Here is a 20375-nt window from a genome sequence, read left to right on the forward strand (position 1 = left end):
TTTAAAAATTAAAGATTTTGACGATTACAATAGATTTAATAAGATGGAGGTCTAATCAATGCAATGTTCCCCTTCATCTTATCTTATTTAAAAATTTCTATACCTCAAGATATGGCTGGGGGTAAGGAGGGGTGGTTGTATCTATATGAATCATTTATTTTTTTAAAAATATTTTTGAATTATATTTATAGATAAAAATAAATCTTTTTACTATAATAAAAAGAAAAAATTATCAACATGTTTTTTCGCGCTGGATAGGGTTAATCATATGAATAACTAGGGGCTATTAGAATCAAGGCTAGCTGAATCAATTAAATTATGCTTAAAAAAAATATGAAATAATAAGTACTCATTGGCTACTATTATGGCCTTAAATTAATTCTATATGATAATTATTATAATTAGGAAAAAAATGTTTTTTGAATTTTTTTGAAAAAAATAGGTTAAAATAAGTATTAATAACATGTGTAAATATAAATTTAGTGAAGATGTACCAATGAAAAGTGACAATTGTCATAATCGTTATTTTTAAAGTTTTTTGAATTTTTTTGACGACAATATGTTAAAATAAGTATTAATAACATGTTTAAATAAAAATTTAGTGAAGATGTACCATAGAAAATGTCATAATCGTTATTTTATAAGTTTTAAATTTTTTTGAAGAAAATATGTTAAACTAAGTATTAATAAGTTGTTTAAATAAAAATTTGGTGAAGATGTACCATAGAAAAGTGACAATTGTCATAATCGTTATTTTATAAGTTTTTTGAATGTTTTTGAAGAAAATATGTTAAAATAAGTATTAAAAACATGTTTAAATAAAAATTTAGTGAAGATGTACCATAGAAAAGTGACAATTGTCATAATAGTTATTTTATAAGTTTTTTGAATTTATTTGAAGAAAATATGTTAAAATAAGTATTAAAAACATGTTTAAATAAAAATTTAGTGAAGATGTACCATAGAAAAGTGACAATTGTCATAATCGTTATTTTATAAGTTTTTTAAATTTTTTTGAAGAAAATATGTTAAAATAAGTATTAAAAACATGTTTAAATAAAAATTTAGTGAAGATGTACCATAGAAAAGTGACAATTGTCATAATCGTTATTTTATAAGTTTTTTGAATTTTTTTGAAGAAAATATGTTAAAATAAGTATTGGTAACATGTTTAAATAAAATTTAGTGAAGATGTACCATAGAAAATTGACATTGTCATAATGGTTATTTTTAAAGTTTTTTGAATTTTTTTGACGAAAATATGTTAAAATAAGTATTAATAACATGTGTAAATATAAATTTAGTGAAGATGTACCAATGAGAAGTGACAATTGTCATAATCGTTATTTTTAAAGTTTTTGAATTTTTTTGACGAAAATATGTTAAATAAGTATTAATAACATGTGTAAATATAAATTTAGTGAAGATGTACCAATGAGAAGTGACAATTGTCATAATCGTTTATCTTAAAGTTTTTTGAATTTTTTTGACGAAAATATTTTAAAATAAGTATATATAACATGTTTAAATAAAAATTTAGTGAAGATGTACTCTAGATAAGCGACAATTGTCATAATCATTATTTTTTAAGTTTTTTGATTTTTGTTGACGAAAATATGTTAAAATGAGTAATAATAACATGTTTAAATAGAAATTTAGTGAAGATGTACTATAGAAAAGTGACAATTGTCATAATCGTTAGTTTTAAAATTTCTTTGATGTAAATGGGTAAAAATATAGGTTGTAAAATTAAAATTGCCTGAGTATATGCCATAGAAAAACATATGGTAATAAATGATTCTTCCCCAAAAACAGGAGCAAATTGGCATTTTATTACATCCGTTCATCGGGTCAGAAATTAATATGCAAAATTTATATCTTAATATATAATCCTAAGTTAGAAATTATTATTTTTTTACCAATTTTCACCAGACAATCTTGTTTAAAATTTGGGTAAACTTTTTTTTCTATTTTAAAATCAATATCGATGCAAGTTAACTATTTTCGTCAAAAAAAATCAAAAAACTTTAAAATTAACGATTATGACAATTGTCGCTTATCTAGAGTACATCTTCACTAAATTTTTATTTAAACATGTTATCAATACTTATTTTAAAATATCTTTGTCAATAAAATTCAAAAAACTTTAAAAATAACGATTATGACAATTGTCACTTTTCATTGGTACATCTTCACTAAATTTATATTTATACATGTTATTAATACTTATTTTAACATATTTTCGTCAAAAAAATTCAAAAAACTTTAAAAATAACGATTATGACAAATGTCATTTTTTATTGGTACATCTTCACTAAATTTATATTTACACATGTTACTAATACTTATTTTAACATATTTTCTTCAAAAAAATTCAAAAAACTTTAAAAATAACGATTATGACAAATGTCATATTTCATTGATACATCTTCATTAAATTTATATTTACACATGTTATTAATACTTATTTTAACATATTTTCGTAAATTTATATTTACACATGTTATTAATACTTATTTTAACATATTTTCGTCAAAAAAATTCAAAAAACTTTAAAAATAACGATTATGACAATTGTCACTTTTCTATGGTACATCTTCACTAAATTTATATTTACACATGTTATTAATACTTATTTTAACAAATTTTCGTCAAAAAAATTCAAAAAACTTTAAAATTAACCATTATGACAATTGTCACTTTTCATTGGTACATCTTCACTAAATTTATATTTACACATGTTATTAATACTTATTTTAACATATTTTCGTCAAAAAAATTCGAAAAACTTTAAAAATAACGATTATGACAATTGTCAATTTTCTATGGTACATCTTCACTAAATTTTTATTTAAACATGTTATTAATACTTATTTTAACATATTGTCGTCAAAAAAATTCAAAAAACTTTAAAAATAACGATTATGACAATTATCACTTTTCTATGATACATCTTCACTAAATTTTTATTTACACATGTTATTAATACTTATTTTAACATACTTTCTTCAAAAAAATTCCAAAAACTTATAAAAGAACGATTATGACAATTGTCACATTAAAATATTATCCTTGAAAAGATCATATAAAATAACATCAAAAAAGTTTCATAAAATCCACCTCATTTAATAATAAATAGATAATTTTAAAAAAATGATAAAAGATTTCACCTAAAAGATTGTTTATTTATCTAATAAAATTTACAATATAATTCCTCAATAAAAGATGTATTTATAAAGAAGATTGTGAAAATCACTAATAAATTATATTATAAAGAATATTACATTTTTACAATATAGCAGCATATTATTTTTTTTATTAAATAACATCAAATAAATAAATTTATTTTCATTTCAAAATATTATAAATAAAAAATATTAAATCATATCATGTTTATTTGTTGATAATAATAAAATATTTACATTAAATATAAATAAAATAAATTATTTTACTAAAATAAATAAATAATAATTAATGCTCATCGATGCAGAATTTTGACTAATTTATTTTAGCCAATTTTTAGGTTAGCCCATTTTTAGGCAGCCAATTTTTAGGCTTAGCCGATTTTTAGGCTTAGCCTAATTAGGTTTAGCCGATTTTTAGGCTTAGCCTAATTAGGCTTAGCCGATTTTTAGGCTTTACCTAATTAGGCTTAGCCGATTTTTCCACCTAAAATCTCGGCTAAGCCGTTTTTAGTCGGCTAAAATTAGCCGATTACGCAACACTAATTGCAAATATATATTTTAATGTTAATTCAAATAGAACTGTATAATATTGGAGTTTTTTTGTCAAGAAAATTGTGATAATAAGAATATTAGGGGAAGGGTATTAGATAACTTATTTTTTATTTAATTATATATGCATGCATCCTATTGTATAATTTAAAAAACATTTTAGATCATAGAATTTACCATTTTTTTGGAAGGCAAAAATGTCCTGAACAAGAGGACCATGACTTCCCCAGTGAGCCCATTGCAATTTAAGAAACGCTTAATATTATTGAAAATAGGTATCCAATAAAGTATAAACCCCACAAAAGTTTTGAAGATGGTTAAGTAGCTATACTCTACCTGAGGGAGCACTGCAAATTCAATTACTTTTTGGCCTGAGCCCATACTAACAACCTCCTTTACCTTTAAGTCTGAAAACATTTTAATTTATTTTAAATAAGCTGTTTCAACCAAGCAAATTAACAACAGTAGATGTATGATTATTCTTCTGTTAATACTCTATGCATAAAAATATGATTGGGCAAAATATTCACTCACAATAATATAATATTGTTTGGAGTAGGTGCTCTGGTCCATGCTCGGATCAATGAAAGGAACCATTTTTAAAAAAGGAATAAAATATTAAATAATAAATATGAATATTTATATGTCAATATTGAAATATTCGTCTTCTATGCACAAAAATATAATTGAGCAAAATATTAACATTCAGTTCACTAATATAACTCTGGTTGGTGCTCGGGAAATATCGGTACATCCCTAAAAAAAAGAAATAATTGTTTTATTAAAAAAAATGTCGTGGTTTGTTAAGTGATTAATTAGTCTATATTTTGTATATTTGTAATTTAATGACCCCTATCTATAAATAAAAATGAATATCAAAACTCAAAAGATATCGTTTAACTGAACTATTGAGCCAACTCATCTAATCGGTTTAAGCCTTAGCCAATTTTTATAATTTTAGAGATCCCAAAAATTATTAAAAAAGATATAATACCCTCATTTGATGATATGAATTATAAATTTTTAAAAATCGATAAATTCCTATAATAAATTTTTCCCGGTCTTAGAAGATAATTATTTCTAATTCGATAACAATAATTAATAAGGAATTGAATTAGACGGTCTCTAATTTTTAATTTATAGATTATAAGAAGAGAATATTTTTTTAAAAAAAGGTATATAATATTAAATAAATATGATTATTTTATGTTAATATTGAAATATTCGTCCTCTATATATAAAAATATGATTGCGCAAAATATTTACAATAAACTAATAATATGTTTGTTTGGATAAGTGATCCGGTCCATGCTCGGGTCGATTAAATTAGCAATTTTTGAAAAAGGAATCTAAATCTAATATTAAATAAGAATATTTCTATCTAATATTAAAATATTCGTCCTCTATGTAAAATACAATTCAGCAAAATATTCACATTCAGTCACAATAAAATAATATAATAAAAGTTGGTGCTCGTGTCTATTATCTAGTCGGTACTCTCAAAAAACTTTAAAATTAACGATTATGACAATTGCCACTTATCCAGGGTACATATTGATTTAAGTTTTATTTAAATTTGTTTTCAATATTAATTATCTCCAATTTGCGACAAAAAAAAATTCAAAAAACTTTAAAATTAGCGATTATGACAATTGTCACTTATCCAGGGTACATATTGACTGAAGTTTTATTTAAATTTGTTATCAATATTAATTATTTCCAATTTGCGAAAAAAAAAATTCAAAAAACTTTAAAAAAAACGATTATGACAATTGTCACTTATCTAGGGTACATCTTCCCTGAAATTTTATTTAAGCATGCTTAATAAATTATTTAAAAATTACAACTTCTTTTAATATACTTAAAAAATAATTTCAGAAAAATGATTAAAAAAAACTATAAAATATTTCATTCATCTAAAAGATTGTTTATTTATATTAAAATTCACAAAAGAATTTCTCAAAAAAGATTTATTTACAAAATTTTAAATTCTTATCAAATTATCAATTGCTTAAAATTTTGGGCGTGAAAATCACAAATTTATTGTTAAAATGATATTATAATTACATTTTTTAATTAAAAAACATCAAACCATTTTCATAATATAATAAAAAATAATTAAAATTTCATTTCAATATTAAATAAATAAGAATATTAAATAATATCATGTTTTTATTTATATAAAATAAATCGGGTCGAGCTGTGTTCGGGTCCGTGCTCGGGTCTGTGTTCGTCGATGCTCGGGTCGGTGCTCGGGTCGATGAATTTGGTCGACCAGGTCGACCAATTTGGTTGCTTTGGTTTTGGTTCATTTTTTCGACCAAAAACCAGGGTCGTGGTCGTGTAAAACCAATTAATTTACCACAATGTGAGCAATGAACTTAAAAAATGGATACATGTTAAAATTATTGAGCCGGTAAATGATGTCCGATGGGCAAGTCCTATCACCGCCGTCTACAAGGATGATGGGAGCATTAGGCTTTGTGCTGATTTTAAGGACACTGTAAACCCAGCTCTAGAAGATTTCAGATACACTCTACCACGAATCAATGATCTAATAGCTAAACTTTCAGAAGGAAATAAATTTACGAAAATTGACTTTAAAAATGCTTTCTTACAGGTCCCGATTGATAGAAGTTGCAGAAATATTTTAACTATATCTACGCACAAGGTATATTACCGATTTACTAGACTTCCTTTTGGGCTTAAGACCTCACCTGCAATCTTTCAACAGATCATGGATCAAATCTTCTGTGACATGGATGACGTCATATTTTATATTGATGATATACTAATAACTGGGAAAAACTATGAAGCCCACCTTAATAACATAAAAAAAGTGTTTGATAGAATATCATCGTTTGGGCTAGTACCTAACTTTAACAAAAGTGTGTTCTTCAAAAATAAAGTGAGGTACCTGGGTCATGATATTGACGCCAAGGGGATTCATGCTAATCACGACAAAATTGATATGCCAGAACCAAAATCAGCTGCTGAATTATCAACATTTCTGGGAATGGCTGGCTACTATAATTTTTGAACAATTTTGCAGAAATAGCCGATCCTCTATATAAAATCGTCAACAAAGGAAAATAGGCTTGGAACTTAGAACACTCTAAAAGTTTTAATGATCTTAAGAAATTGATTAGTCTTCCTCCTGCTTTGACATATTTTAACCCTGAATTACCTATAGGGATAGCCACTGACGCATCTAAATGTGGTTTAGGAGCTGTATTATTTCATACTGAAAAAGATGGGAAAGAAAAACCTATAGCTTTCGCGTCGAGAACTTTATTAAAATCCGAAATGAATTATACCAATATTGAGCGCGAGGCTCTCGCTATTATGTTCGCTATAAAGAGGTTCCAGGAATACTTAATCGGCACAAAATTTAAAATTATTACTGACCATAAACCTCTAGTTCACATCTTTACCAAGGGTCTTAAGGATAATAGCACCATGTCCTTAAGACTCCAGAAGTGGAATATAACTTTAGGAGGATATGATTTTAATATAAAGTATAAAGCCGGAAAATATAATGTTGTTCCTGATTGTCTCTCGAGATTACCACAAGAATGTCATGATGAAGCTGTTAAAAATATCCCTATAATAAATGACTATGGGAATTTACCTATTAATTTTAATCAAATTCGTGATGAAACTTTGAAAGATATTGAATTAAAACAAGTCATAAATGATATTAAGAACAACAGGCCTATAATGAACAATATCTATAAAGACATTGAATCGGAATTAAGTATAATTAAGGATTGTCAAGCAACAGAATCATAATTCCGTCTTCTATGAGAAAAAGTGTATTACAGTCATTACATGAAGGTTACTTGGGAGCAGGAAAAATCAAATCCTTAGCCAAAGATTACATATGGTGGTCTGGTATAAATAATGACATAAATGGAAGTGAAAAGTTGTGACAATTTTAACGTATATCATGACAATCCTAAAAAGATACAAAAACCATGGGTTTCGGCAACCAAACCGTTTGAAAGGGTACACATAGATTATGCGGATCCGTTCTTCACAAGAAATTGGTTGATAATAGTCGATGCCTACAGAAAATTTCCAATTATTGTTCCTGTTAAAAATATTACGACCGATATTACTATAAAAGAAATTTAAAACTATTTCGCTATTACCTGAAACTATAGTTACTGATAACGGCCCTAACTTTACAACGGTTTTGAAAAATTTTGCAATAATTATGGTATCAAACATGTTCTTACATCTGTCTATCACCAGCAGGGTTGTCATGCCCCCCATCAACTGGAGACTCTCGAAATTTTTTAGTTTACACGCAGACATCTCTCTCCCGCAAAACTATCGCAATTGGAAATCTCCCGCAAAAATCTACCACAATTTTTTAATTTCTCCCGCAATTTTTTTAAAAAGTATTTTAACGTTTTTAATATATAAATAATAATTTTGAGAGACAGTAATTGATTATTTTTATATTTTTAAAATAAATTTTAAATATTTATTCGAAAAACATGTCTAGTTTGTAAATTTCTTTCTATCCTGTTTTATTTTTATCCAATAATAAATCAACATCATTTCATTCATATAAGTCAGTACAGGGGAGTATATCAACATCGATTGCAATACAAAAATATTCTCCAAAAATAATAAAGAATACAGATGCAACTACTATTGCGGAAATCGTATACACCTATCATGTAGTTCAACATTCACAGAGCTATATCATCACAATGTGGGTCGAATCTTTTTCCCGTGATATTTAACGACTCCAATATAAGTGCAAACCTTACTTGTGGTAGAACAAAAATTAGCATGGCTATCACAAGTGTTTTAGTACCTGATAGAGGTCAATTCTAGACGATTTGAAAGATGGGCATCTATATGCAATTCTAACAGATGCATTTAGTAAGGGAAATATTAAAACATTTCCCTTGATCTTTCGCTATTTCAACAAGAATAAGAACATTACAATAAAACTGTTAAATTTTTTTTCCTCGGATATTGAAAATCCAACGATGTAGCTAACCACATAATGTAAATATAGATGATTCAGGGTCTTTCTGCGCTGATAATGCCTCTGTAAATTTTGGCACAACCCAAAGTGTATTTACCGAATTGAGGGAGCACAATAATGAATTAATACCAATTGACTTTATATGCCATATACTACATGATTCTTGCAAGAAGGCAATGAATGTACTATCTGTGGATGTTGAAATAATTATGATGAGATGTTTTAACGAATTTAATTCATCAACTAAAAGATTTAATGAATTAAAAGAGTTGGTGGAGTGGTCTGACTTGGAATCGTGTGAGTTGTTGCGATATGTACCTATCAGGTGGTTATCAATAATACCTGTTATCGATAGAATTTTAAAATTTTACAAATCCTTAAAAAAATACTTTTTAAATAAAGATTTTAAAAGCTGTCATAAAATTTTGAAAAATTTTTTCAAGTGTGAAATGGTAGAATTGGGATTAGTTTCACATGTAGGAAATCTACTTCATGCAGTTAATATTCAGTTGCAATCAGAATATTCTTTATTAATAAAGATTCACAAAATCATGCTACAGCTCTGTTCATCTCTATAGTTAAAAATTGATAATAAATTTTATGGCGCTATTGCTAAAAATATTAAATGTTTAAATAATACTCTAATTAATACATTTTTAAATGAAGCAGATATTTTTATTAAGACAATTTTAGAATATTTACACAAAATTTGATTTCAATAACTCTATTTACAAATATATAAATATTATGACCTTGGAACAGAAACCATCAATTGATGTTTTTATAATTTAATAAATATATTAAAAATACCGAAAGATATTGATGTCTTGTTTGAAGAGATTGTAATTCTCTCTATTTTTTATGATTCGCCAGAATACTTAAAGTTAGATTGACTAAAAGCAGAGGAGAAACGGGTAGAATTTCGTAATAACAATAAATCCCCATGCTAGGAAAAAAATTGCGAGTATGTCTTCTCCTTACCTCATTCTAATGCCTCATCCGAGCACATTTTTAGCCTGATGAGGACTGCCTGGAAAACATTGCTTTAACAACATTAGAGGCCGGGCTAATGGTTAAACAAATTTATATATGTAATGCCAGGAATTTTATAAATATCTCAATAACGACGGTAAACGTTTAGTTCCATTATTTAAATCTCAAATAAAATATAATTAATCTTATAATTAATTTTCCATATTTTTTTATTTATACATTCGCTTAAAATAAATATATTTTTTACATTGTAAATAAAAAATAGATAGCATTACAATATCCTCAAACAATACATCAATGTCTATCGGTATTTTTAAAATATTTGAACATTTTAATATAGTTTTAGCAATGGCGCCATAAAATTTATTGTCAATTTTTAACTGTAAAGATTAACACATCTGCAGCACAATTTTGTGAATCTTTGTTAAGATTCTTCTGATTGTAACTGCACATTAACAGTATGTAGTAGATTTCCTACATGTGAAATCATTCCTAAATATACCTCTGCCTTTCATTACTGAAAAAAATTTTCAAAATGTTAGGACAGCTTTTATGATCTTTATTTAAGAAATATTTAAAAGTTTATAAAATTTTAAAATTCTATAGATGGCGGGTATTAGGAACATATCGCAACCAACATTGTGCTGACTCAATTCTGTAAATACACTCTGGTTTTTTCTAAATTCACTGAGGCATTATCAGATCAGAAAGATGACATGTAATTTATTGATAATCCCGAATCTGCTATATTTACCATTATATGGTTAGCTATGTCTTTGGATTTTTTACTATTCAACGGGAAAAAATTTAATAGTTTTCTTGGAACCTTAATTTTGTTAAAATAGCGAAGGATCAAAAGAAATATTTTTATATTTCAATTATTAGATGCATCTGTTAGAATATTGCATATGTATGCCATCTTTCAAATCGTCAAGAATTGTCCTCCTGAATTCAGGTTCTAAAACATTGATGATATCCTTGCTCATTTTTGTTCTACAAGTAAAGTTTACATTTATATTGGAGTCGTTAAGTATTATGGGAAAAGATTCTGCCTAAATTGTAATGATAAGTAGCTCTGTGAATGTTGTTGTTATATTATAGGAATTAATAAATTAATATTATATATTTTGGTTATTAAATAGTATATGTTTATTATATAACGCTCATTCATTTAACTTATTCAAATTATATTTTTATTTTAGTGATACTTTTATTTTATAACTTCACCTTTTTAAAATTATATATTTTGGTTATTAAATAGTATATGTTTATTATATAACGCTCATTCATTTAACTTATTCAATATATTTTTATTTTAGTGATACTTTTATTTTATAACTTAATATTTTTAATATTATATTCTAATTTTAGTTTGTAAAAAATATATAAATAGTTGATTAAAAAAGAGAAATAAAAAGATATAAAATAATGTTTTTACTTTTTCTCCAAGGACGTCATTCTTCTTTCTTCAGTTGTACTACAAAATAAAAGATTACAATTTCTGTAACCATAGTTGCATCTGTATTATTTATAATTTTTGGATATTTTTGTATTACAATGGATGTAGATACACTCTCCTGCACTGATTATAATAATGTGATTGAACAATAATAAATAAAATGATTATCATTGAAATGAGTACAATATTGCCTTATTATGTATTTAAACGTGATACGTGATAATTAAGCGCCTATCCCTATAATGTTATATACACACAAGGTAGACTTCTAATTGCGGGTGTTTTGATATTTTTTACATTGTAAAATTAAAATCGTTTGTTTTTTTATAAAATTTAATCTTGTTTACATCTTTTATATTTAAAAAGGATCGTTGGTTATTTTTTATAAATTAATATATTTTAATAAATCAAGATGTTATTTTATTTTGAAAAATAGTTACCGAATTTGTATTTATATAAACTAATTATAAAAAATAATAGGCGGATAATTAAGTCAATTCAAAATCCCGGCCCGGCTGGAATTTTGAAGGCCTTTTTTAGCAAATTTTTTATTTCTACAGCAATTTTCATATTTCTCCTGCAAAATACCAAATTTCCCAGCAATTTGAAAATTTTGACCTGGCAACCCTGATCATCAGCAATCCAATGGTCAGGTAGAACACATGGTGAGAACGTTCAAAACACATATGAAAAGGAATATCAAAATTGACTTAGACATCGCAGTTGACAAATTTTTATTTAATTACAGAAATACGCGTAATGATACTACAGAACAGGAGTTACACCATCTCAGAGAATGATGTTCAATCGAGATATTAGAATTAAATGGGACTTATTAAAACCTTTGGAGGAGAAGGAAGACAAAATAAACATTACTTTACCACAAAATAAAACCTTTAACGTAGGAGATTTTGTTTGGTACAAAGTACAAGATGATGACAAATGGTATAAAGGTATGGTCACACACAAAGAAAGTGACATGATGTTCCAAATTAAGACAGATAAAGGTATTATGAGAAGACACTTAGATCAATTAAGATTAAGAAACTGTTTTAATACACTTATTAACTATGACTCTAAGGATTCTTTTAAGGAGGGAAGTGTGGACAAAAATATAAAAATTACTGATAAAAATAATAAAACACCGATTTCTAGACCAATGCGAATTAAACAAAAACCTGGTTATTTAAAAGATTACATAAATTAAAATATAAAAGTAAATTAAATATTAAATAAAATAAATTTATACTAAAACGCAAAATATGAAAACGCTGAAAATATTATAAAACAATATTATTGATTTATCATTCTTCATTTATTCTTATATCTAACTTAATGAACTATTATTTCTCATTATTCGCAACTTACTGATGATAATAACAATTTTGAAAATTGATAATAATAACGACTGAGTACTACAAGCAAGATAGACAAATTCATGGTTGATAAGGATAACTTAAGATAAGGATATCAAGCTTACGATTTAAACAAATCAACGTGCAAAATCGATTTAAACAAACCAATGATTGGGACAAGCTAGCGATTACTATGACTTATGAAACAACTTGATGGTTAAAACGTTAAAACATTTGGACAACAAACTAACTATGACTGCACAATTAAACTTATGTGAAGGCTTCTTTAGGGAGAATGTTGAATAATATAATTTTAGTTTTATAAATTGTAACCTTTATTTTAGTTTTATAAATTGTAACCTTTATTTTAGTTTTATAAATTGTAACCTTTATTTTAGTCGTAACGTATATTTTAGTTTTATTTAAAGATTATATTTTCATTTTAGTTTTACTTTAAGTTTATTCAAATATTACTTTTGTAAAAAGATATATATGTGTTATGAAAAAGAGTAATAAAACAGATAATAAAAATATATTTTCACCTTCTTACAGGTTGAAACTTCTGGGAAAACATTACGGAAGCATGCAGATCAGTTAAGAAATCATTTAGTTATCCCAAATCAGTTCTTTGGAAGTTACAGAAATGGGTGCCAGTGAATAAAGCAAATACCAATACAAATACCACATTACGTTGTTCATCAAGAAACCGTAAACCTACAAATAGGTTTATTGAAGACTTTAAAATGTTTGAAGGAAATGTAATAAATTAATAAAATATTATTTATAGATATTATATATAAAAATAGAATGGAACATTCAAAAATTAATTAATACAAATTTGATGTTTGAAATAAATTGAAATATAAATTAGTAGTCATATTGTTTATAAATTTGTAGTCGTATTACTATATAATCAAAATTCTTTTAAATTTGATTTCTAATTTCCTTTTTTTTGACTGTGATTGACTGAAACAAACTGTTAAGGTTTTCAATATTAATAGGTTTACCAAAATTTTAGCAGTTTGAAATTGCCATATGTTGATCGGCCTGGGCACGATATCGCCAAGACCGAAACAGCGAAAATCAGGGAACATTTTTAAAAATTTTCCCAAAAATATTCCCAATATGGCGAAAATTTTTGATATGAGAAAAGTATATAATTAGTTTTAATGAAATATTAATAATTTAATGTGATACAGTAAATAAATTTAATAATTTAGGAACAAATTCAATTCAGTTTACAAGCAACTTTCTCATAAGAGATACTCATGAAAGTATAAATTTTTTAGCAATTGATTTTGAAATTTAGATGATTTTAGGCCCAAATTTAATTCAGCCAACCTAAAATGCAAAAAGAAGATACAGAGGTCATGCTTACTTCTGCTGAAGGTATAGATTTATTTTTTTTATTATATTAAATTAAATTTCTTAGTGGCAAATAATTCAGCTTGCAAATGATAATAAATCAGCAGGAAAAGCAGCTATTGAAGATTATTATTATATGAATATAATATTCCCTTTTTTCAACCCTTTAAATAAACAATCAATAAATCTATTTTAGATGATTGTCATTTTCCAATAGATATACTGTTAATATTTTATGAATGCATATTGTATTATGATTGTGTTATTATAATATATATTATTCAGTGCAAATATAAATGATCAATCTGTCTATGCAGTGTACACTTAAAATTGAATGTAAAAGTTATTATTTAAAATATAAATAATTAAAAAAAACCCTTTATTTACTAATATTATTTAAATTTCTTAGTGGCAAATAATTCAGCTTGCAAATGATAATAAATCAGCAAAAAAGCAGCTATTGAAGATTATTATTATATGAATATAATATTCCTTTTTTTCAACCCTTTAAATAAACATAATCAATAAATCTATTTTAGATGATTGTCATTTTCCAATAGATATACTGTTAATATTTTATGAATGCATATTGTATTATGATTGTGTTATTATAATATATATTATTCAGTGCAAATATAAATGATCAATCTGTCTATGCAGTGTATACTTAAAATTGAATGTAAAAGTTATTATTTAAAATATAAATAATTAAAAAAAACCCTTTATTTACATGAATAAATTTTTATAAGAAAGAAAGATTTTTTGCTTGCCATGCTTTTAAATTAAAATTACAAAAAATCAGTATTTATAAATTGAAAATATATAAATACCATATTTAGGATTTAAAAATGATTCATATTATATTAGGCAAGGCAATAACAATTGTGAAAAAATTAATAACATATTTATTGGTCTATAAGTTATTTTTATAATATAATTTAAAAAATTAATAAAACATTATATTTAATTAAAAATACAATAAATATACAAAATATTAGAATTTTATTGATAATATTTAAAGATAAAGTTTATGTAATGGCCATACATTATTAATGTCATATAAAATTATTATTAAACATTATATTTAATTAAAAATACACTAAATAAACCAAATATTAGTATTTTATAGATAATATTTAAAGAAGATAGAGTTATAATGGCCATACATTACTAATGTCATATACAAAATATTAGTATTTATAAAGGGACAATATATAAATACCATGATAATAACTTAATTTATTTGGAAAAAAATAACATATTTAATAATATACTTATATTAATAATAGATATAATATTATTTATGACATTTTAGTGGAGTTATATATAATAGGAACATTTTTTTATTTTTCGCTATTCTGATTTTCGCTGTTTCGTATCGAATTCATGTTGATCAATATGATATATTATACGGAACTTTTAAAAATTGAACAATATTTTCCAATGTGCCAAATAAAATAAGAATTAAGATAAAATTTTGTGGTAAGGATTCTTGAACTTACCAAAAATGACATGAAATATCTTTTAGTCATATTGATTATGTTATTTCTATCGATTATATATGACTCTGAAGGTTCTAAAGGAAGATTCTTTTGCTATTCTCATTTAATTTTGGCAAATACAACCATAGAACAATGCATTCTTAGATCTGAATTATATTACATATGTGATCGTGCTAGAGTGATTGATAATATACAAAGTTTGACTATTTGAATTTTTTTTATTATAATTTTTTAAAATAGAAAACAAAATTATGGAAACAATAATTCACATCAAAAAATATTCAAGTTATCTAAATATTTTCAAAAATTGTACAAATGAAAAATCCAAAGGAATCAATTTTAATATTATATTAATACCACCTAACAATGTCTCAAATGAAATTCCCAAGTTAAATATTTTAAATTATTATTTATTTATAACAGATTAAATTTTGTATTGTAACAATATTACTTTGATTTAATATTGAAGGTTGAAATATAAATGATGTTGTTTTAAAAATGATCTTATCATTTTCTCCATTATTAATTATTATCTGATATGATGACACTCCCAGTATTAGCTTAATTCTACCATAATCTTAATATCACTTCATTTATTTTTGGCCCTTATCTCTTCCATTTGTATTCACTCCTTTTATATTAGAAATTTTTATCTGATTTATTTTACAAGGTCTGATATGGGCAGTTTTTTTATGTCCAGCACAATCAGCCCAAAATTTTTACATAAAAATGTAGCCTTATAAAAAAAATATTTATAGTGCACCATTGAGCAATTATAACTGACATAAATATAAACAGCTTGTTTTCTGGGGGCCTAACTAAAATGAGAATTCCTGTAAACTAAGAATCCCCTATTAAAGAAACACATATTATAGTTAGCTCTTCAATATGATTTAGAATATATTTTATTTTTTTTTTAATTTAAGAAAACTGGTAAATTTATAAAGAAATACATTTTATCACCAAATTAAGAATCCCTAAGAATTCTTGTTAATTATGAGCTATTGTAAAAAAATTATAATAGATACTTGTTTAGATTCAGAAAATGTTAAAATTAATTTTAAAATTTTTTTTAAAAAATTGAAAAAAAAACTATTTTTTGACTAATCTAAGAATCCCATATATTAAATTAGGTTCAAATTAAAAAAAAAATATGAAATTGTATAACTATTTAATAGGATTTAGAAGATGTTTTTTATAATTTAATAAATTAGTAAAAAAACAAAAATCTATTTTTTAATGACAAAACTAAGAATCCTAGACTCCCCTATTAAATTTGCTCAAATTAAAAAATATAGAATTATGTGTAACTCTTCAAGAGGATTCAGAAAATGTTAATATTCATATTTTTTTTAAAATTTTTGAGGTATTGAAAAAATTAATTGTTTTGACTAAAATATAATAAAGAAGATGTTATTATAAATAAAAATGTTATTTTAATAAATAAAGGTATTATTTTTAAAAAATTTTGTCTTGTTTGATCAACTTATTTTCTTTTATATATTATATATAAATCAGAGACCTGCAGAAGTATCATTTGCACAGCCTGGTAAAAAAAATTTTACGGCCCAGCTTGGGTTTAATAATTTTAGGCCCGGCCTGGGTATATTTAAAAAAATTTATAAGCCTGGCCTGGGTATTTTAAAAAAATTTATAGGCCTGGCCTGGGTATTTAAAAAAAAAAATTTCAAGCCTGGCCCTGATATATTTAAAAAAAAATTTTTAAGCACGACCCCAATATATTTTAAAAAAATTAACAAAGGCTGGGTTTAGGGCCGGGCCTGCAGGTCTCTGATATAAATAAAGTAACTCTCCTACAGAGAAGTTGAAATTAAAACTGAGTATAAATTATTACCTATTTTGAAAAATATTTGTTACTGAATATAAAGTAATTTTTAAAATAATAGTGATATAACTAAGTCATTTCACAAACCCGGCCGAAGGCTGGCACTTTACGGGTCCTCAGCTCACAATTTTTTTTAGTAATTTTCTAATTTCTCCTGCAAATTTCATATTTCTCCAGCAAAATACCAAATTTATCCCGCTATTTTAAAATTTTGACCTGGCAACCTGGTTAAGGAGTGATGAGAAAGGACAACTCGTTTTTTAGTATAATACATTTAGTTGTAAAAGAAAATAGCTAGCATTTATTTTAATTTACTAAGTCTTTTTATAACTCACCCGTTTTGCTAGGCATCTATATCCCTAGTTGAAAGCTGTTAGCCTTCAATTTTAAAGTCCCTTTTTTTTATTGTACTAATTTTAGATAAATTATGTTATTAACAAAGGAACATCCCCATCTAGGTTACTTGCAATTAATAAGACTGTTATATTAACATAATACCATTACTGTATATAATTAGCTAGGATGAAAACGAGATAGTGATGTTATTAATTTTTATCTAATTTTACCATTTTACTTTAAAAAAAAATTATGAAAAATGTATTTTGTTTTGATTTTACTTAAAAATTAACTGATAACGTATGTTACAGACTATGACCTTATATCGGCTCCGTGCCGTCCCTATAAAATAAATATATGAAAGCCTTACTAATCTTACGGTGAGGGCAATTCGTTCCTTTATTCTCAACGCAAATAGGATTGAAATCCGCCCTAATCCTGCGGTGCAGAATAATCCATTCCTTCGTTTTCATGTTAATTTAGAATGAATTCGCACTTATACTGTGGAGCGGCTGTTGACGTCACTATAAAAACAAATGGGACTTGATTGCCGTATAAAGAATTACCTATCAACTAAGAATTTAATTGGTTACGGATGCAGTCCACCTTTCTTTTTATTTGTTTATATTAACTCCCGCTGATGCCGGGGTACGACCTTTGTGGTTATTTACACGTTCCTTAGAGACTATGGTGAAAGTACCGCCACTAAAGCCGGGTTCCCAAGTCCTCACTCTAGAAAATCCCGATGGATCGAACCCCCCCCCCCCTACCCCAACTTTCGGGGAGCCAGCTTATTTGGCCCCGAACATTTCAAATCTAATAATGCACAGCTTCATATGAAATTCCGGCTGGGGCCTTTCTGATATTTATCCAAGGGCACTCAAAATGGGATCTTCTAGATACAAAAATAATGTAACAGGAAATGCTCCATCTCAGTGCATGATTTTTTCAGTTCCTTTCTTCTTGTAGCAACAAGTCTCATAAATAATTCTATTCAGCAAATTCTGTCTATGGATATCTGAACATTTCATACACTCTAAATTTTGACTAATCATAGTTTATTATTTGAGATAAATTTAATAGATGGTTTATAAAATTTTCTTATTTCCATCGGTGTTTAAGGGGAAAAAATGTGTTAAAATATATTTTAAATTTTTGTGGGATAAAATATTAATGTACAGAAAGAAAGAAATTTTTTGTTAAAATTTCAAATAGTAACCTATTTGAAATGAAATACTTTGCAATTCACAATTCATGAAACCTTTTATATTTTTTCAAATTTTTTGCTGGCTTTGCGACTGGTTAAAAGTGCATCATATATATTCACTAGTTTTTGCAGAACTTTCAATTGGAGGTTTTTTTTTTGCATATTTGAATTTTGCAGCAGACACTTTTAAAATATAAAAAGATATAAAGATAGTGGAGACAAATACAAAGCATTTTAAATAATATGGAATAAAAATGTTAAGCTTAAACAGTCGGATTATTCTTTGATGGCGAGAACCTATCCTCACTATTAGGGACCTACATAATTGATTTTATTCAGACCAAACCCACCAGCGGGCTGGCGGCAAATTTTTTTAGATTTAGGCTTGGCTCGATCCGTGGCCCGTAATTTTTAAAAAACTTATAGGGAAGAAATCTTTAACCTAAAATATTTATTTTTTCTTTATTTTATTGTTATATATTAATTTAAATATTCAACAATAAAATTGATAATTTAATGATATTATTTATCTATTCTATTTATTATAGAATATGATATGAATATAAATAGTAAGTTTTAGAGACCGATACCATAAATTATAATGTAGTAAATTAATTTTTAAAAAAGCAAAGATATAAATATTCATCAACATTATCATTTTTTATTTATCATTTAATAATTAATTTGTTAATTTCAATTGAAAGAAATAGTAAATGAAGCATAGCAGCCTTTCTTTTTTATCGTTTACAAAATTTTATGACTTTTTTTTTATTTAGCGTGATATTGCAATTTTTTTTTAAAAAAATATTAAAATTAATTATTATTTTTGAGAATGGTGTGGTATCGGTTAAAATTAAAAATATCCTTGCCTCTCTGGTAAATATTACTCATGATTTTTTTAAAACTTTTCTTATTTTATTCTATAATTGTGATAATTAATCTTACAAAAAAGGAAGAAAAGTGCACATTAATATTTTTCGTGCCACGGCCTAGACGTATATTTTATTGATGATTTCCCGGCCGCCCCTGCATGAGTACTCTGTGAGATTCGGTATAATGTATCTCATCTTTATTATTTTAATAGATGCTAGAATTATTTATTTGGCGTTATTCATTAAAAAATTATAAATCGGCATAATATTTAGAATATAAAAAAAACATTTATCAATGACAAGGACTTATAGTCATTATTTAAAAAATAATTTACCTTCCACAAGTAGTTATGGCTAACCTTTACCTATCGGATCAATTGAAATAAGAAATGATTAATTTTTTTTTAAAAAAAATATCTAATTATATTTGAATTATGATTCGAATAATTATTTATTCATATTCAAACGAATAATCTCGTCTTTGTTACATTTGAGGTCATAAGATTATTTTAAGTACGGGACACGTGATTTCATTAAATCTTTTTTTAAAAAATACTTTAAATTGGTGCGCTGGCTAACATAGGGTTAACCCTGTATTGCATGTACTATGTTAGAATAATTTTTTTTTGGCAAACTAGATTTTTTATTTCTCTAGATACTATTGATAATCTCATGGCTCACTTTTTTAAAAAAAATTC

At 25.5% G+C, this 20375-nt stretch overlaps 1 protein-coding gene and 1 long non-coding RNA gene across 5 annotated transcripts in view; both read left to right on the forward strand.

Moving 5' to 3' along the window:
• The first annotated feature begins 13679 nt into the window (after positions 1 to 13679).
• Positions 13680 to 14233, forward strand: LOC135927358 (uncharacterized). The gene is made up of 3 exons (XR_010572059.1): positions 13680 to 13823; positions 13869 to 13938; positions 13982 to 14233. It is a non-coding gene; the product is annotated as an uncharacterized LOC135927358 (long non-coding RNA).
• A 1041-nt stretch (positions 14234 to 15274) lies between these two features.
• LOC135925970 (uncharacterized) overlaps positions 15275 to 20375 on the forward strand; it is a 33110-nt gene continuing 28009 nt past the window's right edge. The window contains exons 1-3 of one of the 4 annotated variants that reach the window (XM_065461583.1): positions 15275 to 15613; positions 15657 to 15701; positions 15747 to 15804. In XM_065461583.1, coding sequence (XP_065317655.1) covers positions 15427 to 15613; positions 15657 to 15701; positions 15747 to 15804 — 290 coding nt within the window. In that variant the 5' untranslated portion in view covers positions 15275 to 15426. Of the gene's footprint in view, positions 15614 to 15656; positions 15805 to 20375 lie in introns of all 4 variants that reach the window. The other 3 variants (XM_065461582.1, XM_065461584.1, XM_065461585.1) reach the window with 3 other exon arrangements.

The sequence above is a fragment of the Gordionus sp. m RMFG-2023 genome, chromosome 3, assembly GCF_954871325.1.
Source record: "Gordionus sp. m RMFG-2023 chromosome 3, tfGorSpeb1-WG-v2, whole genome shotgun sequence".
Taxonomy (NCBI): Eukaryota; Metazoa; Nematomorpha; class Gordioida; order Chordodea; family Parachordodidae; genus Gordionus; species Gordionus sp. m RMFG-2023.